At 44.4% G+C, this 25,215-nt stretch overlaps 3 protein-coding genes across 4 annotated transcripts; 2 read left to right on the top strand and 1 right to left on the bottom strand.

Moving 5' to 3' along the window:
* Positions 1 to 23: 23 nt before the first annotated feature.
* Positions 24 to 5,417, top strand: gfm2 (GTP dependent ribosome recycling factor mitochondrial 2). The gene is made up of 20 exons (XM_076163849.1): positions 24 to 193; positions 290 to 380; positions 531 to 576; positions 654 to 751; positions 831 to 956; positions 1,050 to 1,138; positions 1,239 to 1,327; positions 1,427 to 1,487; positions 1,587 to 1,772; positions 1,868 to 1,948; positions 2,088 to 2,236; positions 2,357 to 2,497; positions 2,629 to 2,728; positions 2,812 to 2,998; positions 3,104 to 3,180; positions 3,266 to 3,404; positions 3,491 to 3,679; positions 4,240 to 4,355; positions 4,445 to 4,627; positions 4,720 to 5,417. Exons 1-20 carry the CDS (start codon positions 185 to 187, stop codon positions 4,846 to 4,848), a joined length of 2,286 nt encoding a protein of 761 aa, XP_076019964.1. The 5' UTR covers positions 24 to 184; the 3' UTR covers positions 4,849 to 5,417.
* A 34-nt stretch (positions 5,418 to 5,451) lies between these two features.
* On the bottom strand, positions 5,452 to 9,897 carry hexb (hexosaminidase B (beta polypeptide)). 2 transcript variants are annotated; one of them, XM_076163851.1, is made up of 14 exons: positions 9,561 to 9,897; positions 9,316 to 9,467; positions 9,101 to 9,166; positions 8,671 to 8,717; positions 8,465 to 8,575; positions 8,275 to 8,376; positions 8,055 to 8,187; positions 7,800 to 7,980; positions 7,632 to 7,718; positions 7,434 to 7,506; positions 6,360 to 6,540; positions 5,868 to 5,958; positions 5,666 to 5,770; positions 5,452 to 5,546 (listed from the first exon to the last, which is right to left on the bottom strand). In XM_076163851.1, exons 1-14 carry the CDS (start codon positions 9,806 to 9,808, stop codon positions 5,483 to 5,485), a joined length of 1,641 nt encoding a protein of 546 aa, XP_076019966.1. In that variant the 5' UTR covers positions 9,809 to 9,897; the 3' UTR covers positions 5,452 to 5,482. The 2 variants fall into 2 exon arrangements, with proteins under 2 accessions (XP_076019966.1, XP_076019967.1); XM_076163852.1 differs by lacking the exon at positions 6,360 to 6,540 and adding an exon at positions 6,873 to 7,047 and having other exon boundaries at positions 9,561 to 9,896.
* A 2,058-nt stretch (positions 9,898 to 11,955) lies between these two features.
* On the top strand, positions 11,956 to 24,716 carry enc1 (ectodermal-neural cortex 1). Its single transcript, XM_076163941.1, has 3 exons — positions 11,956 to 12,318; positions 16,827 to 18,641; positions 22,111 to 24,716. Exon 2 carries the CDS (start codon positions 16,833 to 16,835, stop codon positions 18,606 to 18,608), a length of 1,776 nt encoding a protein of 591 aa, XP_076020056.1. The 5' UTR covers positions 11,956 to 12,318; positions 16,827 to 16,832; the 3' UTR covers positions 18,609 to 18,641; positions 22,111 to 24,716.
* Positions 24,717 to 25,215: the final 499 nt, after the last annotated feature.

Raw genomic sequence — 25,215 nt, 5'->3', positions numbered from 1 at the left:
TGTTCCTGGGGGATGTGTTCCGGAGTCGTACTTTCGGCAAATGTGTGTTTGACACTTTGACACAGGGTTTTAGATTTGTCTCGGTTAAATAAGAGACCGCAATGTTTCACCACAGACTGCGTGATTCTGGGGAATTAGCTCGGAGGCTATTTTGAAAACTCCACATTTTCGTCCATTCAGCACGATGATTTGGGTGAGAGCTCTTGTGTGATGTGATACACTGCTGATATCAATGTTTACTTTCCGTCAGTAACTCCTGAACACTGAACAGTACTACTTATCTTTACAGGGACGGTATTTGTTAACATCTGGGCTCCAGTGTTGCAGATGCAGATGGAGCTGTCATGTAGTAAGACAGTATAGCTTTCTTGGTCTTCAAGGTATGATTTTTAAATAACTAACGTCACTTATGAGGAATGTGTGACTCAGAATCTATAAATCGATCAATATAAACAAACATCAGGAATGCAATCAGTTCTAATTATCCTGCCTCTAGTTTTAATGGTAATGTTCTACATGTTTGATCACAGATGATGTTAAATCACTGCGGGCTCTGGTCAACCCAGACATATCCAAGTAAGTGATGTCATTCTACAGTCAATACTTAAGATTGTGCTTTGTTCTTTGGCTTGAGCTGATTCGTGCATCTGTAGGATTCGAAACATCGGCATAATGGCCCACATCGATGCCGGAAAAACAACGACCACAGAGAGGATGCTGTATTACTCCGGATACACCAGGGCGCTGGGAGGTGTGTAAAATAAGATTGATGATCATGTCTTGCATTGTTTGTTTATATCTCTGTCTCTCAATTGCTTTGTTGTTGTCAGATGTTGACGACGGGGATACAGTCACCGATTTTATGGCCCAGGAGAGGGAGCGTGGCATCACTATACAGTCTGCAGCAGTCACCTTTGATTGGAAAAGCCACAGAATAAACCTTATAGACACCCCAGGTAGAAATCTGTGCTCGTCTATAGTTTGATTAAAGCATTTAAAGGAGGCATTCCGAAGTTCTAAACTCTAGGTGTATGCGTGTGTCATTACAGGTCATGTTGACTTTACTTTAGAGGTGGAACGGGCGCTTCGTGTTCTCGATGGGGCCGTTGCTGTGTTTGATGCCTCTGCTGGAGTTGAGGTTTGTGAATGTTGTTCATTTAAAAAAGGCTTTTCTATTCTACTAATTCTACAAATGTGCTGTGATTGTAAATGTTTTGTTTCTGTGGTGATGCCAAAAGGCTCAGACTCTGACAGTTTGGAGGCAAGCGGAGAAGCATCACGTACCATGTATATGTTTCCTGAACAAGATGGATAAGCCCAAAGCAAAGTGAGTGATCCAACAGCCTGATTATATACAGACATGCATGCATAACTATGAAGATTTTAAGATGCATAATCGGTAACTGTCTGACATTGTGTCCCTCAGTTTAGAGTTTTCCATTGAGAGCATAAAGCAGAAGTTGAAAGCCAATCCAGTCTTGCTGCAGGTTGGTAAATGTAACTGTGGAGAATGTATGAAACAAACTCTAATGACGGTGTGTGAAATTACATATAATGTCCTTGCGATGAACAATCCCGTCTCACAGATTCCAGTCGGCACGGGGAAAAGCTTCACCGGTGTGGTCGACTTGTTAACCAATCAGAAACTGACGTGGAAGACGAAAGCTATGGGGGAAGATGGACGCGTGTTTAAAACCAAACCACTGTGCCAGGCAGATGACCCAGGACTGCTGCAGGAGGTCAAAGAGGCACGAGCCGCTTTGATTGAACAGGTATATGTCATTTTCACAACATTCAATGAAGAGTAGTACAGTTATATATGGTATAAGTATGCATAGATAAATATTAATATCTGTTTCCTTCACAGGTTGCTGATCTGGATGATGATTTTGCTGAGCTGCTGCTGACTGATTTTGCTGATAATTTTGATGCAGTTCCCTCGAGCAAAGTGAGTGTTATACTGTCATGGTACCACAGTATAAGCCTCTAAGGAAGCACAGTTAACTGTAAAATTGACATATACAGGCTCTTTCTTTATGAGAACATGGATAGTTTAATGCATGTGACCCTGTTTTTGTGTCCTTCAGCTCCAAGAGGCTGTGCGGCGTGTGACTCTGGCCCGTAAAGGGGTTCCGGTTCTCTGTGGGAGCTCGTTGAGAAACAAAGGCGTTCAGCCACTCTTGGACGCCGTCACTGCCTACCTGCCGGCCCCCAGCGAGCGGCACCATGACGTGGTGTGAGTAAAATCTTAAGCTCAGACCAAAGTCACGAGAACACTTTGTTGACTCTCGAGTTTTAGAGTCCATTTACATTTCTGTGACCCGATGGCATGAATATTCATCCTTCATCTTCACAGGCGGTGGTATAAGGACGACTTGTGCGCTCTGGCCTTTAAGGTTCTCCATGACAAGCAGCGCGGCCCCCTGGTGTTTCTCAGGATTTACTCCGGCACGCTGAAACCACAGGCAGCCGTGCACAACATCAACAGGAACTCAACGTAGGTGCCTCTCCCAAAGACCTCCGACCTCTATGGAGGCTGCGGGTTAATGATATTGCGTGACTGACCGGGACCGTACACAAGACCAGAGATAGATAACTAATATACCTTTGTTTTTCTGTGCTCTGTAGCGAGAGGATAAGCAGGCTCCTGGTGCCATTTGCAGATCAGCACGTCGAAATCCCTTCACTGACGGCGGGAAACATCGCTCTGACTGTCGGACTCAAGCAGGTAAAGCTGGACGTTTAATCCGGGGCTCTGCTCTCTGGTCAGCACAAGTTCCCCCTTTCAAGTTGCGCTGCTCTCTCCTCTAGACAGTCACAGGGGACACCATTGTTTCATCCAAGGCCTCGGCTGCAGCGGCTGCCCGTCGAGCCCAGAGCGACGGTGGGACGGGAAAGAGGCACGGGGAGGAGGCCACGGTGATCCTCTCTGGGGTCGAGGTCCCTGATCCAGTCTTCTTCTGCACCATAGAACCTCCCACCATGGCCAAACAAGCCGGTCAGTGACACTGATTATTTTTCTGACTAACTGACCAATTAACAAACTACAATTAACAAAACTGGTCCCATAATTTATCGATTGCATTTTGTGTTTTCTTTAAAGATCTTGAGAACGCTCTTAACTGCCTCCAGAGAGAAGACCCCAGCCTCAAAGTCAGGATTGACCCCGATTCTGGTCAGGTACTGGTTCTAACTTAACCACTGTCTAACCATCTGCCACATTGTGAACCAAGTGAACCAAGCACCCTTCTATATCCTTTCTTAGACCATTTTGTGCGGGATGGGAGAGCTGCACATCGAGATCATCCAAGATCGAATCAGAAGAGAGTACAGAATTGAGACTCACCTCGGTCCCCTGCAGGTGGCTTACAGGGAGACCGTCCTCCAACATGTGTCAACCACAGGTACAATCGTCAAACAAGTAGCTACACACACACTCACCTGTGTGAGCTCAGGTACTCATCCTTCCTGTGGTGTCTATTTGATGTAGATACGCTGGATCGTACAGTTGGCGAGAGAAGACACGTTGTGACAGTTGACCTGGCTGTCAGTCCCACTGCAGACGTCGTCTCTGTGGGCGGTTCATGTGATTTCGCATTCAAAGAGGAAGTGGAAAGTCACCTATCATCAGAAATGAAAGAAGCAGTGGAGAATGGAGTGCACAGCTCATATCTCCAAGGTAACACTGAACAAACTCATTCATCATTGCTGTTATTTTATTATTTTTATTTTACATTTCAGGCAGTCCAGGACGGGGTTGTGTGAATGCGGGGTTGTGTGATTGTGGGGTTGGGTAAGGTTTCGGGGTGGGATGTTGTCTCTCTGGTTATTTTTTTTCTCTCTGTTTCTCCCCTATCTCTCTCTCTCTATCACAACCTATGATGCGATTTGTACTAGCCTACATTGCTGTTTGACATCATCCTGTAAGTTCTGTATGTACCCCATGACATCATTGCAACTCCAGTCTACTTGTACTCTTCCTCAGGGTCTATGTATAAAAAAAACAAACAATAGTAGGGACACAACCTTCCTCCCTTCTCTCCATCTTTCCCTCTCTGCTTTCCCCTCTTTCTATATAAAAAAATGATCTCCAAAATATCCTACACCTCTATGCACAACGTCATGTACAATGTCTGCTTCAATAAAAAGAAATTGCAAAAAAAATCATTGCTGTTGTGGGAGGGAATCCGTCACGTTGTATTGCAAACCCAACTCCTCAATGTTTCCGATTACCTCCAGGTCCATTGCTAGGTTACCCTGTACAAGGTGTAGCCACGTTGATCCAAAGTGTCGCCATGGAACCGGGGACATCTCCTGCCATGGTGTCCGCCTGTGTATCACGTTGCATCCATAAGGTAACCAATAGGTGTAGCCAACAGGTCAAGCCAAGAACAATCAATTCTTTATCAATAAATGAGCTGCATTTCCGTTTTTTGCCACGCAGGCTCTGAGGTTAGCAGGAGGGCAGGTCCTGGAGCCTGTGATGACGCTGGAGGTGACAGTCGGAGAGGAACACCTCGGCACCGTGCTGGGCGACTTAGCCCAAAGACGAGGAAGTGTCAGAGATATCCAGAGTCGCCATGACGACAAGGTGCTGCTCGCAACTGTGCCCCTGGCTGAGATGATGGTGAGTCGAAGATGACCTCCAATGCAAACAATTAGTGTTTCTTTTTTCTCCTCTACATGTTGCTCACTAGTTGAATCTGTTTCCTGTTAAAGGGCTATTCCACCATCCTGCGAACACTCACATCAGGCAACGCCACCTTCTCCCTGGAGTTGGACACCTATGAGGCCATGAACCCCCAAGACCAAAGCATACTCCTCAAAAGAGTAGCTGGTCTGCTCTGATCTCTCTCTCTCCGTCTCACACACACAGTAAGATGAAACAACAAAAGAAACAGGCGTGTGAATGCCGTGGACTGTATGGTGACCACAGATGACTGTTGACACAACCAGCCATGGAATATTTGGACCAATTATTGGCAGCTGAAGAAAAGACAGAAGTTTGCCTCCAGGGCCCTTTACAAAGAATCATGTGACTCAACTGTTCAGCAAATGGACCAATCACCTCTTGAGACAGAGACGCAACTAAATAAAGAAAACACATTTCTACTGCAGAGAACTAGACCTATGATCTGACTTAAAGGTTGTTTATAGTATATCAGTGGCTGGTGATGGTAACAAAGAGTGTATTGAGTCACGAGCTGGATGCAAGATCATAGTAATTATTTCACAAACAGTATTTTCTTTTTCAGCAACTTAAATTGTCTTTAATGAGGATTTCATACAAAAGATTACATTCTTAAAATCAACACACATCCGATCAAAAATGTTGGTAAAACAGATAAGAAAAGGCTTTAGTGGTCAGTGCACATGTATTTAGATTTGTACATAAAAAGCCCATGATCAGTCTTGAAAATTTGCTTGTGCTCGTGATGATGATGATGCTGATGATGATGAACCATGTCCAGCATTTTAGTTTTCAGATCCCTTTGTATTCATGGGGACAGAAACTTGAAAACAACGGCTCAGCTGGGATCCCGCGCCTTAGATAAGAAAGACGGATGATTGCTATATGTTAGCATTATGTAACAATCTAATGTGCAATGGATCACTGTCGGTGGTCCGATGCAGATGGAGAAGTGTTGTACATCAGATTACTTACTGAACCATGCGACATCGGTGAGCGGACAGTCTGTTGTAGGCGTCGTTGACATCCGTCACTTCTTTGGGGCTCCATAGCCGCTCTGCCACGGCGCTAGCACGAGGCCTGGAGAGAGAGCGACAGAGAGCGAGTCTTTACTGTTGTGTGTTTGTTGTGGCAGCGGTCAAAAGTCAGTTTCTGTTAAGAGTTAAATGATCTATACCAGAGTCTGGGCGACAGGTTGGTGGCATCCACGTACTCTCCCCATAAACAAGCTTCACCACCGATCACGAGCTTCTTCTGCTGATCAGTCCCTGTATCAAAATCAAATTTCAATATTTGTTGAGGTCAGACGCCACAATGAGCAAATGCTGAACTACAAGCGCAAGCAATTTTTTCAGCCCTACGAGTCAAATGTTAAGAATTTCCTTTGTTCATTCAACAGGCTTAGACATATTTGCACAGGGGTGACCAAACCTTTCACACTGTTTCAGACTTGTGTTAGGAGTCGTAAAAAGCAGGAAATAAAATCAAGGCCAAGGCAACTATAGAACAATAAAAAAATAAAGATGAGATAATGAGATGTTAAAAAAACCAAAAGGTCAAAACTGAAAAGAGAACTTAAAACAATTCTACCTGCAGTGACAAATCACAGAATTGCAAAAAACACGAGGGACTGGAGCGGTTTTAAACATAAAGAGATGCAGACACAAACCCTTGAAGTCCTGTGGGTCGGCCTTGTAAAAGCCTCGCCAGTCCTGGCCGTAGGCGATACGGTTCACGTACCAGGGAGTGGACAACAGGGTCTGGTACCCTGCTGATGTAACATTTGCCATCTCACTCTGGTATTGCTGCTGGTTTCCTTTCCAAACGTGGATAATTGTGTCTGGTTTCAGCTACACAGCAGACACACACACAGAAACGTTCGGTGTCAGGAACAGCGTGATCATACGGGGAAAAGGAGGAACAAAACTTGGAATGATCCGTCCATCTTTGCCACCGTTCTACATGTTTTACGCCACATATGGGAGAGAGTGGAAAAAACAAAAAAAAACATGTATGTCAACCACCAACAAGGCCCCGTGTTGTGTTACGTGTCGAACTTTGTTGCCTTGTCACAGCTGTGCAGTTTTTAAGCGTAAGCCTGTTGAATAAAATCGTCAAGATTTTCCAATTCGATTTGGCTGATTCGACAGATGGTGAGACGGCGCGCCTCTTGAACACTGACCGTTGAAGTTCAGTGGCTCGACCTTGTAGTATCTCTGCCAGTCCTGTCCGTAGCTAATGTAATCTAGGTACCACGGGGAGGAGAGGATGGTGGTGTAGCCGGCCACCGTCACGTTGTGCAGCTCCTCGTTCAGCTGGTTGCTCATCCACACGTTCACTACCGTGTCTGGTTTGAGCTGAAATAGTCACAGGCTAAGCGAATGGGCTCAATTGGGAAGACTAAAATGAGTTGCTGGTGATTGGCAACAAAGGAGAAGCAAAGACAACTCAAAATTATATAAGACAAATCAAATCTGAAAGCGGGGTGTGTGGAGGTTCTCCGTCATTGGATTTCTTCTCACCCCTGACTCAGAATTGAAGAAGCTACTTGGAGGAGTGGTTCTCACAAAAGAAGCTTGATTGGAATTTACTAAAGCTGTCCTTGGGACGGTCAAAGGCTTTGACATGTAGTCTGTTTTTGTTGTTAAGAAAATCCCAACAACATGTTTCTTCCAGGAAGTGCAACACATTCCGGTAGAGGTTGTTAGAGGTACATGTAACAGGAATACGGTTGTGCAACTACCTTAACTCCATTGTCAAAGACCTCCTGCCAGATCATGTAGCCTTTGTTTGTTGTAGTGACGATATCCAAGAGTCTATCGGAGCGAATCAATTGAGAGAGAAAGACATTCAAACACCATTTTTCAGATTTTGCATTTTGTGGAACTTTTGGAGAATTTGAGGTTTCTTTGCTATGCTTCATATGGATCATCTAACACACCTTTGGATGTAGAATGACTCCAACTTGCTGTAGTCTTGTCCAAACCCATGCTGGGCCATGAAACTCTTAATATCAGGGTTGGATTTCCTGGAGAGGATTCACGTAATTATTTTTTGACATTAGACAGTGTAATGCTTGTAGTGGAGGCATTTATGTAACGCATCCTACCAGCAGGTGAAGTCCACCTCGTCCCCTCCCAGGTGGACATATGCGTCGGGGAACACAGAGCTGATCTCCTTGAAGAACTGTCTCATGAAGTCGTAGGTGGTGTTCAGGATGGGATTGACTGGGCCGTGGGTGCCGGAGGGAGAGGCGCCAGCGTAACAGGGAGTCAGCAGATCTTTTTGGCCTGGGGGGGGAGGGATGAGTACTGTTTACAGTCTGTGTTTGCAAAGAACTGCATGGTGGACTGGCAAAAATCACCTTTGCCCCAGGACTGGGTGTGACCCGGTGTGTCAAACTCCGGGATGACGCGGATACCTCGAAGACGGGCAAACTCGATCACCATCTTCACATCACCCGGCGTGTACACATGTGTGTATGGGTGGTAAGCTCCCTGTAGGAACAACAATAACAGTTCCATGACAAATCATTCCCTGTCTCTTCTTCTTCTCAGTCAAAGATTGACCCAAGTGGTACTAACCTGCTGGCTCAGCTGGGGAAACGTGCGGCTCAGGTAGGGGAAGGACTGGTCATCCACTATGTGCCAGTGGAAGACGTTGAATTTGTTCATGGCCATCGTTTCCTGTGCCAGTGAGTGAAGAGTAAAATGTGAGGAATTTACACAATACACAAAAATGACAAGATACAAGCAGAAATCCCATCTAACCCACCAAAGTAACCAGGATGACTTTGAGGGGCAGGAAGTGACGGGAGGAATCCAACAAGATGCCCCTGTGAGCAAATCTGGGGAAGTCACTGATTGATGTTTTATTGATGCTTTTCTGGGGGAAAAAGGGGAGAAAAAGCCCCACAGGCACAAAAGTTACATAAATAAAGCTTCCTCATTATAAATATATAACATGATCACTTGACTTACAGCACCATATTCATCTTCATACACCAACTGGCTGAAAGTTTCAAGACCTAAAAAGAAATGGAAACAACTTTTATAACGCAATTGAATGTATAATTGAGTGTATGTTGTGTGTGTATGACTGTTTGCCGCATGACTGCAGACTGTTCCAGATTGTAGCTACTCTACCTTTTGCCCAGTAGACTGACCTTATTTCGAATGTTTAACCACATAGAGTAAATGTAAATAGTGATTACTTGATGACCCAAAACTGATCATATGACCAAAGTCATAGTTTTAATTGGCATAGCAACACAAAGACTACACTGGATGCAGCCTTTTCTCAGCCTCATAGCTTTTGGAGCCAAATGTTACATGTATACTGGAGCAGAATTGTCATGACACATGGCACAGTTTGTGTTACAATGTCATCATAACAAGCAGAGGGTCCTACCACGCAGAGCTCCCCACACCTTTGGAGCTTTCAGGACAGCGTATGGCTGATCCACTGTGAGTTCATCTGTGGACACAAAAACAGTCAACACATCACATTTGATCACTTCTGTGAAGTCGCTTTGATATCACAGTTTGGTGATCGATGCGATAGTGCAGCAGGATGAGCAACATTCCGTATGAAACGTACGGGACCTCGATGACGGAGAGACTCACATGACTCGTCAGATGCCACGGCGGGGTAGCCGTCACATTCAGAGTGAGGTGACGTCACCAGCACCTGTAACTCGGGCAGGTCAGGCGCGCGCGTCCCCCTGCTCTTGCTCGGTTCCTGCCTCCTCGTGCCGCCAAACATGTACTCATAGTACCTGTGGAGAGACCAAACACCTTCACAAACTCCATGTTCAAGCTCCACTACACGAGGAGAAAGAGAAACGAGGAAGTAAAACACGAGTCGTTACCTCCTGTAGGCATTCTGGAGGAGAATGCAGCTCGGACCCGCAGAAGACTCCTTCGCATCGGTGATGGTAAAACTCAGGCTGGCCAACTTGAATGAAGTTTGAGATATTTGCACTTTCTGCGGCAGGGGCCACAAAGAGCCGTATTTCGATGGCTCGGTTACAAACTCGCTCTCGACATTAAGGTCGTTGTACTTGTGCGCGTAGCAGCTACAAACAGCCAGAAACAAAGTCACAGCCCTCGCCGACATGTTGCTAAGGGAGCAGTGTAGTGTCTCCAAGACGGTGGACTATCTGACTCTGCAAACAAGTCACGTGAGAGAGACTCAGTGCGGAAGTAAATGACAACCGAGGATTTAAAGGGGAAGTAACGCTGACACAACCTCTCTCTCTCTCTCTCTCTCTCTCTCTCTCTCTCTCTCTCTCTCTCTCTCTCTCTCTCTCTCTCTCTCTCTCTCTCTCTCTCTCTCTCTCTCTCTCTCTCTCTCTCTCTCTCTCTCTCTCCAAATATGTACATGTTTAGAACAGTACAGTTATGACTTTTTGTGAGTGTATTTGTTTTATTTTCTAGCATGATTCCACTTGAGGCTGATAGTACAAAATCACTCCGCAAGATTTAACTCATTCTGATGAGGAATTTCAAAAATAAATATTTTGAGAGAATTTGAGAGTGATTGGAGTTCAGGGGATTTTGCTTTATATTCTCTCTGAGCGAGGCATGTGTCATTGGTTGATCTAAGATGTTGGAAACTCCTCCTTATAAGTAAAAGTAAGAGCCAAATACTACCATACCAGAATACCAATAATAATGATACTTACAATCATATAACTGTGTATAGTATACGTGATTGTGGCACCAATTAAAAAAAAATACCTGCATTAATAAGAAGTTGTGTGGTGGTTATTGTGATTCAAATACATTAACAGAGGTACTAGTCATGAATATGATAAGATAAGATAAGATGAAATTTTATTATCCCGAGGGAAATTACTGTGCAACAGTTACAGTACAGCATGAAAAAACAAGACCCAGAAATCAGAAATCACCCAACTAGTGCAATAATGAAAAGTGCAAGAATGCAAGTAGATAATGGGCCAGACAGTTGTTGTTGCTAAGAGATAACGTGATTGATGATGGTGCCACCCAATAATTCATTGAGAATTTGATAACGTGAACATGAAAGCTTCAAAAAAGCAGTTAAAAATAGAGGAGTTGATGAATAAATGTCCACAAACGACTCCAGTGTTTTTCCGCAGTGGACCACTAGGTGTCTCTCGTGTCTTATATATGAGAAACATAACAATGCTCTACTGCAGTATAGTTCATTAACCTGTTGATGGATCAAATGTGAATCAATCAACTGGAAACCAAATTAACCCGCTGCAACTGAAGATTTAAGCCACAGCCAACAGCCACAGATGTGACTGACTCATGTCCGGAGACATGAATCAGACATGAGTGGGCTGCCAACTACCAACATCACCAACCAGACACCACAAGACCTATTGTAACCCCGGGACTTACTGTGAGGTTTTTGTGACCCAGTCAGACTTTAAGGTATTTTCCGGATGGTGTTTTTAAGTAGAATTATTGTAGCGCTATAAGATTCCACAGAAGCACATGGACAAGTTAGACAGATTCAAGGAAAACAAAGTGTACAGACAATATAATGTGAGCCAGGTCCTCTGAAATCTACAAGCAAATTTAAAGACCAAACATTCTGATGACATTTTAGCCTACGTGACATTCCAAATCATGTGACAGCTCATTGAGAGTATAACAAGAGATTCTGCATTTGCTTGAAGAATATCATTTGGTCTCTTCACAGCTGTAGAGGCACTGTTGGGAGGCAAAGATGTCCTGGGGGCCAGAGGGACAATTACAGTGCCTCACCTTATTATTACTGAAACAATCTACCTTACTGAATAATTCTTCTTTGGTGTGTTGTAAGAAGCTACTTTACTTGAGGTGTAGTGGTGTAGGTGTAGTTTTAACTTGATAGTCTGGTGGTTAATGGAAGCATGTTCTTATGTTGGATTTACTATTTACATGGTCATGATGGCTGGAAATTAGTGCCGCAATTCCATTATGTGCATTTAAGTGTAAATGTACAGTTTATACGCTTTTTATTGTACATCGACAGAGAGGGGAGCTGTTGTTGTAAATAAGCAATACATCATGAAACATCCCATACCCAGAAATAACTGGCTGATTTGGTATAAATACGTCGATGGTGGGGGTTTGGGTATCTCCTGCTGTGTCTGTGTGTATGTGTGTGTGTGTCTCCTCAGCTCCCCCCCGGCGGAGACTCCTCCCACTCCGTCTCTTCCACGCGGCTGCGGCCCTCCCCCTCCTCCCCCCCTTCTCCCTCTACTCCACAGTAAACACACCCATCGATTCTAAAGCGTGTGAGGACGCGGAGTGCAGGAGGAGAACAGTCAGAGAAGATCCCAGCATCGCCGGCGGAGGAGCTTCTCTACACACCCAGCAGCAGCAACAGCAGCCCCGCGTCCACCTGCGCGAAGCACCGACACACACACACACACACACACACACACACACACACACACATACTCTCCATAACCTCGTTTGATGGGAGCCCGAGTGTAGCGAGTGATCCGAGGAGAAACGACGCGATCACCGGTCGGCATTTTTCGGGAATAAGGAGTTACACTCTGAAAGCGCATCGTGGCTCTGTCACAAGTGGCATGTTCGAAGGATACTGCGGGCAGAATTGAACTCCTACTTTCCCCCGAAGAGGTACAGTTGACACTTTCAATTTTTATTCATGTACGTATTCCGATCTGAATGTTTCATCAGAACAAAAGATGTATTCGAACGTGCATCGATTGATCTGATTGCATCTCAGTGTCGTTAGGTTCATGTTTCCATTGTGATCTCCTCTGTGTGTTTTCGATTGCAAACCGCCAAATGCGTTGAGGGGTTTTTAAGTGGGTTTAAAGGAAGGCATCAGGTGTGACAGGCTCCCGACTTTGCTGGCGCGTCTTTAATGGTGTTAACTGGTCATACATCTCCAGGAGCATGGCTGTGGTTTGAACACACTCGAGGACAGACAGCTGCCTATGGAGGAGCTGCGTGGTTCTTCCAAATTAAAGATTGATCCAGACGTGCGGGTCTATACTAATGTTGTATCTGGTTGTCTTGAGTCTTGTCACCCCCTCACACCCACACGCCCACCCCCCTATAATGGCAGATGTACAGTATATAACGGGCCCCATATATGCTGCTGTTTACTTTTCAAAGGCTCTCCCTCCCATCCTTCTTCCTGAGTCCATGGTCGACTGTGAACACCTGGCAATGATTTTAAGCAGATTCTAGCCAGCCGGGACTTAGATACACTCCAGAGGCGGTGCATGTCTTTCCTGTGTGTGTGAGAGTATGTGTATAAATGTGTGTGTGTGTATGTTTGTCTGAGGATGACAACAACCTCTTTTCCTCTCAGGGCACTTTGGTGTGATTGTGTGATACTACAACAGACGGGGAAACAAACCCGACTGAAGGAATATTAAAGCACAGATTGTTGAGCATAATCGTAGCAGTTGGTCAATGCTGTGCGGAGGCTTTCCAGTTGTCTATTGTACGGTGACCTCTAAGCAGAGACAAATGGTAAAATAAGGAAGTGCGTATACAAGTAAGTAAATAAGATATGCAAATGATATAGTCAAATGCAAACATTGGGATGGTGTTTTGCCTTTGAGATAGACTTTGGAACAGGGAAATGTTATCTTACACCAGCCAATGTCATTTGGAATTCAGCCCGAATTTCATGTATGAGCCAGGGTGAAACACTTAAAAAAGCACAATGTCTTGTCTGGTTTGGTGTTAACAGACTAGCTGCTCTGATTTGAGTTTTGTCACAAAGTTGGCAACATTATCATAACCCTTAAAAGTTTCAGAAGAACAACCTTCAAAGTTAAAATGATTTGAAACACGAGACACTCAATGTCTCCCCAGGAATTTCACGGCTGTTTGTAGCACTCAGTCTGCAGCTGTAACCCGATTACCACGAACATTTAGATTAATGTAGCCATTTGATTAAAGAAGGTTCATGACTGACATGTGTCCAGTTTACATACATCGGACAGACATAAGCCAGTATTGACAACACAGGTCATGTAATGTGAGAGTTGCTCATCATGGCAAAGAAACAACGAAGTAATAGAACTCTGCAGCATTCTTTAAAATTAGTGTGAAATGGAGACATAACATTGGTGGAATGAAACAGGATTCCAATGGGTGGATAATGTTGCTCTGTGTCTGATGATGGCAACTTACAGAGTTGTGACATTTGTTGATTTGAAACATGTTGGTCACAGTCAGACTGCAGAAAGTAGAAACACGACTTTGCTTTAAGTTCCTTTTATAGTTGATGACACAAAAATTGAAAGCTTGAAAGGTGACGCACTCACTTAATCAAAGCGCCATTTAACATTCCAATGACTAAGTTGAGTTAAGGGGTTAGTATGATAGTTACGGAAATTAGAGTTTCGTCTTGCCTTGGTTGCGGCCGTCGAGCCCACGCATGTTTTCATTGTTTTGGTTGGTAAGACCTTTTCTCTTGTGGATGTGTGCACATCATGCTTGATCTCTGCTGGACTCTCTTAGTCTGTTGCACCTGTTCAGGCAGAACAATTTACATATTTATCATTTTTTATATATATATAGGTTTAAGTTTGCTGACCTGAGCAAATTCCCTGCATAGCTGCACGCAACGTCAACCTAAAAAAGTGCTCTGATCAGACAGAAGAAGCAAAACCAGCTGTGTGGGGTAAAACTAAGAATGCACTGAAGAACACTTACTTCACTTTAAAGCATTTATAGCTATACATAGTGAAAATAGCAAAGATATCAGGATATGAATGTTTTTGTTTTTTTGTCAAATTTCCTTGATCGCTCATAACTACACAGATGAGGTTGTTTAACAAAGGAACAGTAGCAGATTCATGAATATAAATGAGTCATATTGGACAGTATCTTACAGCATCTTGAAATGATTTGCCTTGGGTGTTCAATAAAAACATTAAAAGAATTGATTATGTGATTACTTGCTGAAACTCTATTTCCCTTGTGCCATGGTTTCTGGTAACTGCCATTGGTAATGTTTTCCGATTGATTTAACTACGATGTCTCTCTTTTTACATGGGAACATAAACATTAGCCAAGCGGCGCCATAAAAATCCAAATATTACCATCTGTGGATTTCTTTCTCGATCTCCACCGCTCGATCGTGTCAAACTGAGTTGCCCCAGCAAATTGCACTAATTGAAATTGAAGTGGCTACCAAGTGCTCCGCTTCAGATCTGGATAATAGTCTCATTAAATGCTGAGTTTGCTGAGTCCGTGTGAGCGATCAGTGGTGATATCTCAAGTTGTTAATCCTGCGTGATAGACTTCCTCTGCTCTCGTTGTGTGTTTGACGAAAATCCAGAGAGAAAAGTTAATGATGCAACATATTTAATCTAATGGAAAATGATTAACACCCATATTATGTTATTACCATATCCCAACCACCCTCAATTTACTTATTCAAATCAAGGCACAAAGTTCCATTTAGAAGTGAAGAAGAAGAGTTGTGATATGTGTGTGTGTGTGCAGGTGCAAGAATAGACACTTTTGTTGAGCCAGGGGCCAAGAAAGTCAAAGAGTTGCCAGTTTTATCAGTGCTGGAATGCAATCATTCCTGTAGAACCAAGGTTAGTTGTCTAGCAGTGTTGTAATAGTGTAAATTATCATCCTAATTAAATCTGATGAGGGAGAGTATTTGTGTGGGGCCCATCCTCTCATATGTAAAGAAAAGGGAAAACTTACACTTGAAGGACTAGATTGTATCTAAAAGGCAGAAGAATCATCCACAGACAGGAGACATTACGATACGTTTTGTCACTATTCATTTATATCAGTGTGAGTTTGGAAAACTTCTAGCAGATTAAATCAAGCACATACTCTAGATACCAAATTGAGCTTCGAGATTAGACGTGAATTAAGAACAGATAAAACATAGCTATTCAAATAACGGGGCGTAAGGACTTTAAATCAAATTGCGCAATCTTGTAAGTACTTTCTATCAGAGTCGCAGTCATCATAGTACACTAGAGTATCTCCCAGTAGTTTCTGAGTGGACAAACATTAAAAGGTGGCATTGTTTGGGAGGTAAGACTAACTTGTGTGTCCGGAAGCAAAGAAAAGAAGAAGAAACATCTTGATACGGTTGTGAAGATTAAGAGATTTTCCTCGACTCCTTAATGTGGTTTAAGACACCTGGAAACTATGAGCCAGTGGCCGGCAAATTTAATAAATCTGGTTGGGAATCTTGACAGCAGTGAATGTTCTAGCGTCTTTAGAAATAGATTGCAGGAGGCAACTTGACATGTGGGAATGAATGTGAGACCTCAAAGCGGGGGACACAGGAAGGACACAGCAGAAAGAGGCTGTGGATTGGAAGGAGCAGAGTAAATTCTGTGCATTTCTAGGAGGCTTAAAAGGGTCCTGCTGTCTCTTTCTATTGTCTCTTTAGTGGGATTCTTGCTGGGAAATGGCGGTATCTCTACAAGAGGGGGATCAGTGCCTCTCAGGGTAAAAGGGGAAAGTCTTTCGCTCTCTGTGTTAATATACACTTGACCTTTACCACTGCCGGGCTATGGTGACAATCGGAGATCATGCAATCATACAACGTGCTTGTGAAAAGCCAAATACATGGGAGTCATGCAGGATCATTAGAGAAGGAAAGAGTTCTCATAAGGTAGGGACAGCTCAGGTATGGAGCTGGAGGTGGACATTGCTATAAGATGCAAATGGTCTCATTTCTGTGCTGAAGCTGTCACTTGACAACAACAAACTCGTGCTTAAAGGCTTACGTCCTCTTTGCGGGAAACTCATTATAATGACGAGTATTGGAAATATTTTCTCACTATTGACAGTTGCCTGATTTTTCCTATTTCATCTAACTTCTGAAAATCCCGTCATTAATTTCAAGAATCATTTGAAACTTCTTACTAGAGGAAAATGAAGGACATATTCTAGACACATTCTAGATGTTAGAGGTAGTGGAGATTCCTGTTCAGACAGGCAAAACAATTAAACATGAACCTGAATTCACAAATAAGTATTAAAAAAGGTTGCCCAGGGCATTTCATAGTCATGAATCTCTTTAATATCAAACTGATGATTGATGAGCAGTTGGATATGGATATGCATTTGAAATAATCAGAAGTTATTAAAAGAGAATTTCCCTCTTGTTTCTTTTTCAGGATTCAATGAAAATGTCCGTGTGCGTCCATGAGAACAGAAAGTCCCGCGCCAGCACCGGCTCCATGAACATCTACCTTTTCCACAAGTCGTCCTATGCCGACAGTGTCCTCATGCACCTCAACTCTCTGCGGCAGCAAAGGCTATTCACAGATGTCCTCCTTCACGCCGGCAGCCGCTCTTTCCCCTGCCATCGTGCTGTGCTAGCCGCCTGCAGCCGCTACTTTGAGGCCATGTTCAGCGGCGGGCTGAGGGAGAGTCAGGCCAGCGAGGTCAACTTTCGTGACTCCATTCACCCCGAGGTTTTGGAACTCCTGCTGGATTATGCATACTCTTCCCGTGTGGTCATCAACGAGGAAAATGCAGAGTCCCTCTTGGAAGCTGGGGACATGCTGGAGTTTCAGGACATCCGTGACGCCTGTGCTGAATTTCTAGAGAGAAACCTTCACCCGTCTAACTGTCTCGGCATGCTTTTGCTGTCTGATGCCCATCAGTGTACCAAGCTGTCAGAGCTCTCCTGGGGCATGTGCCTCAGCAACTTTCCTGCCATTTGCAAGACAGAGGACTTCCTTCAGTTGCCCAAAGACATGGTGGTGCAGCTTTTGTCACACGAGGAGCTGGAGACAGAAGATGAGAGACTGGTTTATGAAGCCGCCCTGAACTGGATCAACTATGACCTGGAAAGGAGGCACTGCCACCTTCCAGAGCTCCTGAGAACAGTCCGCCTGGCTCTGCTGCCTGCCATCTTTCTCATGGAGAACGTCTCAACAGAAGAGCTGATCAATGCACAGCCCAAGAGCAAGGAGCTAGTGGATGAGGCCATCCGCTGTAAGCTGAAGATCCTGCAGAACGACGGCGTAGTTAACAGCCCATGTGCCCGACCGAGAAAAACCAGCCATGCACTCTTTCTGTTGGGAGGACAGACTTTCATGTGTGACAAGCTGTACCTGGTGGACCAGAAAGCCAAAGAGATCATCCCCAAAGCAGACATCCCCAGCCCCAGGAAGGAGTTTAGCGCCTGTGCCATCGGATGCAAGGTGTACATCACAGGTGGGAGAGGTTCAGAGAATGGTGTGTCCAAAGATGTATGGGTCTACGATACCGTACATGAAGAATGGTCCAAGGCAGCACCAATGCTCATCGCCAGGTTTGGCCATGGCTCTGCTGAGCTGAAACACTGCCTGTATGTGGTGGGAGGCCACACGGCAGCGACCGGCTGCCTCCCAGCCTCTCCGTCTGTGTCACTCAAACAAGTCGAGCAGTTTGACCCGGTGGCCAACAAGTGGACCATGGTGGCTCCTCTGAGAGAGGGTGTGAGCAACGCGGCAGTGGTCAGCGTCAAACTCAAGCTGTTTGCCTTTGGAGGAACCAGCGTCACTCACGACAAGCTGCCCAAGGTGCAGTGCTATGATCCGCAGGAGAACAGATGGACTGTACCCGCATCCTGCCCGCAGCCGTGGCGCTACACAGCTGCCGCAGTACTTGGCAACCAGATCTTTGTCATGGGAGGGGACACAGAGTTCTCAGCGTGCTCAGCTTATAAGTTTAGCAGCGAGACCTACCAGTGGACTAAAGTGGGCGATGTGACAGCCAAGCGAATGAGCTGCCAGGCGGTGGCATCGGGGAACAAACTGTACGTGGTGGGCGGTTACTTTGGCACGCAGCGGTGTAAAACTCTGGACTGCTACGACCCCACGTTGGATGCGTGGAACAGCATCACTACTGTGCCGTACTCCCTCATTCCAACTGCTTTCGTCAGCACCTGGAAACATCTTCCCGCCTGAGCCCTGAACCCTTTAACCAACCCTTTTCATGAGGTAAGGTGAATTTGCAACTTGACTGTCTCGTGCCTGTTTCTATTCTCAACTAACACACCACACAAAGCCCCTTTTTGAGAATCAACGATTGGAAGGAGCTTTGTAAGCATTGTTCTTCACCGCTCAAGAGAAGCAGCTTTGGTCAGCGTGAATTCAGTCAGTTCCAATGGATTCCAATGTTGGCCACTTTTCACAGCTTGAACAGAAGGATTTAGAACCCCCATATAAACTTCTGATACAACTCCTACGCCATAATCGACTTCTCCATCGATTTAAATGCTCATTATTTTCCAATCATCTGGTGTAGCTTCAGAGCCACAAAGGATTGAATTCTCACTGACCAACGCCAATGAAGCTAGAACAACTATGCAAACAAATTTACACAGATACACAAAGGTTTTGACAGTTAAAAATCAATTCCAGGCTATTTGCATTTTTAGATATTGAACTTTTATGCTTTCTATGGATTTTTGCCGTTTGGATTGACAGAGACTGCGACAGGATCGTCTCCTCAGGGGAAGAGAGGGGGAAGATCTAGGATAGGGGGAGGGGTGATGGAGTGGTAAGGGGACTGATAGGCAATTGTGTGTGTTAGTTAAGTGAGTTATGAGGCTGTGTGCGGATGGGGCGAAGGACAGAGAGGGTAATTGAAAGAGAATAGGATACTTTTATTGTTCCTGTGGGGGAAATCTCTCTCTCTCTCTCTAAGAGGGGAAAGGGGTCTGCCAATTAAACAAGCCACACACCAGCAGGCTACAACATCCTGGTGAGGCTAATCCTCTCATTCGCCTCCCTTTGATGAGGTTATGGTCTCGCGCCAGGCGAGAGGGAGGCGGCCCGCAATCGCGCAGTGTGGAGAACTATTCATCATCTGTTACAACAAGAGGCGGCTGGGACAAGTGGTAACAGGGGAGGGGAGAACATCAACCCTGCCCCCAATCCCAGCACTTAAACACACACCTCATCCTTGATAGTCGCTCTCTTGGTGGTGGAAATGTACTGTTGAACTCAGCAGTCTCCTGCACCTTCTATCACATCTCCTTGGCCTCCTTCTAACCTCGCTCTCCTCTGATGATAAACCGGCCAGGCGTATGTAGAGCATGGCTAGTCAGCTGGCAAACCTGATCATTCTGCAGACTGGGGGCTGTAATACTACTGTCTCTGGGCCTCACATCACAGTAAACTAACAGTAACCCAAGACAACTGCCCCCTCACACACCCTGTGCACATACCATCATAAGCAGCGCTTTTTCATTTTCACATTCATATCGAAAGGGCTGCCTGCCTTTAAATCTTAAAGACAGTGAGAGAGGGTGAGGAAACCCTCTCTGCTGTAGTATTGATGTTCCTCCCCTCTCATGATAAAAAGGTTTTTGACTTATTATTCTCTTTTTAGTAACTCCTCTCTGAGAGGAAGGGACTTGGTCTAAGGGTTTGAACTGTCACTGTCTTGAAGCCAAGGCAACATAATGTTTGGTGAAGGAGATAATCTCGCCTCTAATTTAATACAGAATTTGTTTTTTGTGTGCCTGTCTGTCATGGCAACTGGCAGCTTACTCGCTGAGCACAGTGAAAAGACAAAATGTGGAGGAATGGAAAAGAAGACTGACTGTTTAGGAATGAAAGGAGGTATGTTAGACCTCACAGTAGAAGACTGTAGCTGTGAGAACAAAAAGTTCTCTCACAGTTTTTCCCAGGGGAACTCTTCAAACCTGTCTGAGTCCCCTTTCAAGATTGTCTTTTCCGGAAAGTGCATCCTAACATAAAGAGTGTAACGGGGCCATCATTGACAGAAAACAACAAAATATAGAAATATGTTTAGCTGAATACCTGCCAGGTATTCACTTCAACAATATTAGAAAAGATCATCACGAAAGTGGATCTGATGACCGAGCAAATGATGCCACTCCTGATGACACACCTTCAGTAAATCATTCATAATTGCACAGTCACTTGGATTACATTGTGATCGGTTATGGCACTGGGCTTGGAATCCATGTAGAAATGTGTTACACCTAAGTGAAGTGTAGGCTTTTACAGCAGGACATGTTATATTTAAACCCCTTCCTGTGGTTTTGAATTGGGAAGGTGCATCTTTCTTATATCACTAGGTTGATACTTTGCAAATTGGTTAATCAACATAAATCAATGCAGAGTTTTCCAATCAATCGGACTGACTGAACACGGTGCTACTACAAATGAGGCAAACTCTGCAAACGCTGGACCTCAGTAACTTGATCAGCTTCATGTGGTATTCTATTTCCTTTCCAGTTTGGCACTTTAAATGGTTTCCAGTTAAATGAATGACAAATGTGTATGACATTTGTGCAATGTGAAAAGAGAAACATCAGTTTGCACACATGCATTCACACACAGGCTTCTTGTTTTTCCCCTCAGACTACCTTTGGCTGTGAAGAGATACTAAATTTGTGCTATATATGTATCTTTCTACCTTGCTGGCCTGAAACCAACTGGAATCTAACACAGTTGCCAGGTTTGAATTGCCTCATAAGAGACAATCATTACAACATCCAGGTTTTTGTCAGTAACAAGCCATTCCTTCAAGCGAAAATGCTACTGGCTGGAAAGTGCTCTTCAGCGGTTAGTTATTCATTCATCACATGTATGTCCTCCAGCAACAGCAGCCAGGGAGAGACCTTCCTCCCATATAGAGAGAAAGAGAGCGGGGCTGAGGTTGTTTAAAATGGCTATTGCATTCACATTATAGAGGGCTGCCAGGGCCTGCAACAATAAGTGGTGGATAGATATACGTATATATTAAGTAGAAGCTTTCAAAATGGAAAAGGTCAGGATGACATTTTGAGAGTACAAACCAGTGTGATATGAAAAGCGTAGCAGGATGGAGAGAGAGAAAGGAAAAAAAACTGGACAAAGGCCAAACTGTGTTGTGAAAATGGAACAAGTGGATAAGATTTACCGAATCCCATTAGTTTAGTCAGACATAACAACACTGCAACAAATCCAACCTTTGTGAAGCTTATAGTGTAAGGTTTGTATTGAAACTGTGTTTGGGGAAGTGTTGATTAAACTCTATGGTAATTTGTCAGGCTGCAGTTTGTAATGCCGGCGTGTTAGATTACAGCGGAGGTGATATTGGACCGTACCGCCAAAAATGGAATCCTATACGACATGACCACAAACAATGGCTTCAAAAGTACCAAATGGAATGGAATTAACACCTCTCTGACATAGTGGCAGAGCTGTTGCATTGAACTGAGCTGCTGTATGCTGGATGTTGTTTTCATTATCGATGTCTGTAGAGACAGAAGCAAATTAAGGATTAAGGAGGTGATGTTGGAGTCTTGTGCCTGACACCTGCTATGTCATATTCTCAGTTTTTGATTGGTTTTGTATGCACAATATTTCAAATAAGAAAAGAGTGATATTCTGGAACCTCTGGGTTTGTGTCCGTACATCTTTTTAACAGTGATTCTTTTCTCTTCCGCAGATTTCCCTGTTTTGCATCATCCACTGGACTCCAACTGTGAAGAAGCACACATATTCTCCCTCTGAAAAAAAGGGAGAACGTGAACAGTGATGTACAGTCACCTGCATTCATTTTCGATGTCGCAAATGTACAGACGCGCCGAACCCCCACAGCTGTATTGTCGTTGCAGAGACATTTTCCCCAGAGTGATGTCATCCGTCATTCCAGAGAAGGAAGCTGGGACGCCGCTCATGCAAACAAACCAAACAAACTGCTGCTTGTTCTCGGAAGCGCAAACTCCGAGCTCCGTGTACAATTGGCCCATCAGATTTGTGCTTTTCAGACCGACTGCTATAAGCAGGACCACAAACATATCAGCCTCCCATTTATTCACGACAGGCTTGTGAAGATCTGCATTGATGATTTTCAGTATGATTTAAAAAAAGAAACTCTTTCACTTCAATGTATAGCTTGAAGGATATATTATTTACACTGAGGGAGGGAGAAAGCGATGATCGACGTGCTAAAGAATGAGACTGAATCCGGCTGATCCATGATGGCACAACAAAGGAGCAGATCTCCCCTCTCCACCTGCAAAGCTCCACTATTACCCCTTGTATCTTGTTTTTGTTGAAATGTTCTTTTAACAGCGAGTTCTGCTTATGAATGGAGGCTTTGCTGTCACTACAAGTCACAATGTGTTGATGAGCAGCACCAGCTGAGCCTAAGGAGCGCTCTGGGCCGCACGGGGTCGAGGTGCCTCTGGGTCGCGACCTTTACATGCTTGCTGTTTTGTAGCTACGCATTAACGCCCGCAGAGTTGCCTCACCCCAGCATACACACGGGCAGCGCTCACACAGTCTGGATTCAGCGCTTTCAGCCAGAACTCACCGTCACATCCAGCTGAACACTTAATGCTGTAAAGGACTGGCTGTGCTTGTGTTTTCCTGATTAAAAACAATGGCTCGCTCGCTCGCTGAGTCATAGCTGAACCCTTTGTAGAGCATGCTCACTCATAGTGATTCAGTAAAATCGGCATGAACCTCTCTATGGTCACAGAAATCACCATAACCTAATCTGAGAATAAGTCAGTATCTTCTTAAACTTGCTGCAGTGTACTTCCTAAGTCTTAATTTATGACCATTACTTTATATTAATATGTTTAATCCTATTTATTTTTCTCTGCCTGCATTCATATGTGAATGTCTGTTTATGGTATGTCATGCATGGCCAGGTGTTGTGTTTGATTTGATCTTGGTTGGGCTGCATTTTGCACAGTTCAGGCTCCCGCTCCACACAGCCCCCCCCCCACCCCCCCACCCCCCACAAGAGGAACTTGTTTTTTTAAAAGGGACAGAGGTCTCCCAGGGTTTTTGGTAATGTCAGAGTGGGGCTGGATGAGGAAGAATGGCTCAGATTACAGGTGGTGAGAGGCAGTCAGGCCACAGGGTCACTGCACAGATAAGAAGACTGGGCTGACAAGAAATATGAGTTTTACTTAGGATAAATTCTCCTTCAATTCCATCGGAGCCTGCCTTAAATCTGCCCCAAACTGTAACAACAAAACGAGTTAAGAAGCATTTACACGATAAGGCTGCAGGAATGGTGCGGGGATGTGACCCGGCATGTATCGGGGACATCACAGTGTAGCCCTGACACAGTTAAGAATGTCTGCGCAGCTGTCCTCAGGACAGCTGGAGGACTGTTGCCAGTGCTTACGTAGCTCCTCAGGGTGTTTCACCCTGAAGCCCTGAGGGCTCGGTCTTCTTCTTCTTCTTCAGCGTTAATGGATTTAACGAATTATCTTTCTTAACCTTACGCTGTGCATTGATAAGGGCAAGACACCGCAGTGCTTTTTACCATAGTGTCAGTAAAGCTCACACAGACAAAAAAAGAAAAAAACACTACAAGTTCCTAACAACCAAAAAAAGAAATAATGTCTTAAACACTTGCATATTGAATACTTCGTACCTCTGATTAATGTTTTTGACTGTATGTCTGTCTAAATGACCTGAACATTGGCTTTTTTTACATTGAATGTTATTGGTATTTCGATGTAAGAGGTCATGTTTTGGTGGGAAATGTATATACTTTAAAATCATTTGTTCCTTATTCAGTCTTAAATCAGATAAATTGGTGGACCTTTTAAAGTCCAACGCAAATTTTAGGATCTCTATAGGGACCCTGTCAGCTCCTTGGTGGTGACCTAGCAGCTCACTGAGCCGCTGACTCCACCAATCAGATAACAGGATCGCTTTCTCATAGAATACAAGTTGCCCTGGTAACAGTCCGTAATGAATACCCGTTCAATTTGCACCTAATTGCTAAGTGGCATTTCCCGACTGCTACTCTGCCCCAAATCCCCCTCCCCTCTCCCTCCCCCGCCTCCTTGTCTCGCTTTATCTGAAAATCCAGCTGACTCAGATTGGAGTCATACAGAATCTGGTTCACTTAATAATGTAAATTCAGACAGAAATGGCTGTCAATGTGCGTACTTTTCATTCTTTTGTCATCACGTTAAAGTTTTATTTCTATTTTTTAATGGCATTATTTTGTACATGTGATTCTTTTCACAATGTGAAATTCATGGCTAATAAACATAAGAGTTTTTTCCTCTTGACTGTAAAGTGTTGCCTCTTTGTCTTCATTTGCATTACTGGTTAAAAAGTATTTTTCTTGATATGAATGAAGGAAAAAAGTTAACATTTATTCATAAGGTAAAGTTGAGTATAATGAACTCACTTCAGCACAGAACATGGCGGCTCTCATTACTGCATATTTCACATATTTAAGCAGCTTTAGAGTGAATGCAGCGGCTAAAAGTGTCCCGAGGTATGTAAGGCAGTATATCATGCGTACAGCTTTTGTTCTGTGGAGGAGGGACTCAAATCATCTTATCTGTGCCTCTGGCTCCTGAGCTTCCTGCACAAGAACAGGCAAAACACAGGGAGATACTTTCCCTTTCTCTGTCGAGTCACCTTGGCAACGGCAACCTTTATCTGCAAACTGTGGGGGCTGACGGAGAACATGAAATCTTAAAAAGCACCTCTCGCTATTCTCCTCCTCGCTCCCTCTCCTCTCACTTCCTACGCCCCCTCATGCTCGCACTTTTTAACAGAGAACCCC

Source organism: Genypterus blacodes, unplaced genomic scaffold (assembly GCF_046128005.1).
Source record: "Genypterus blacodes isolate CSIRO-AG114 ecotype Tasmania unplaced genomic scaffold, CSIRO-AGI_Gbla_v1 ptg000133l_1, whole genome shotgun sequence".
Lineage (NCBI taxonomy): Eukaryota > Metazoa > Chordata > Actinopteri > Ophidiiformes > Ophidiidae > Genypterus > Genypterus blacodes.
The sequence above is the reverse complement of the archived record's forward strand: the minus strand, read 5'-3'. Positions and strand labels throughout refer to the sequence as shown.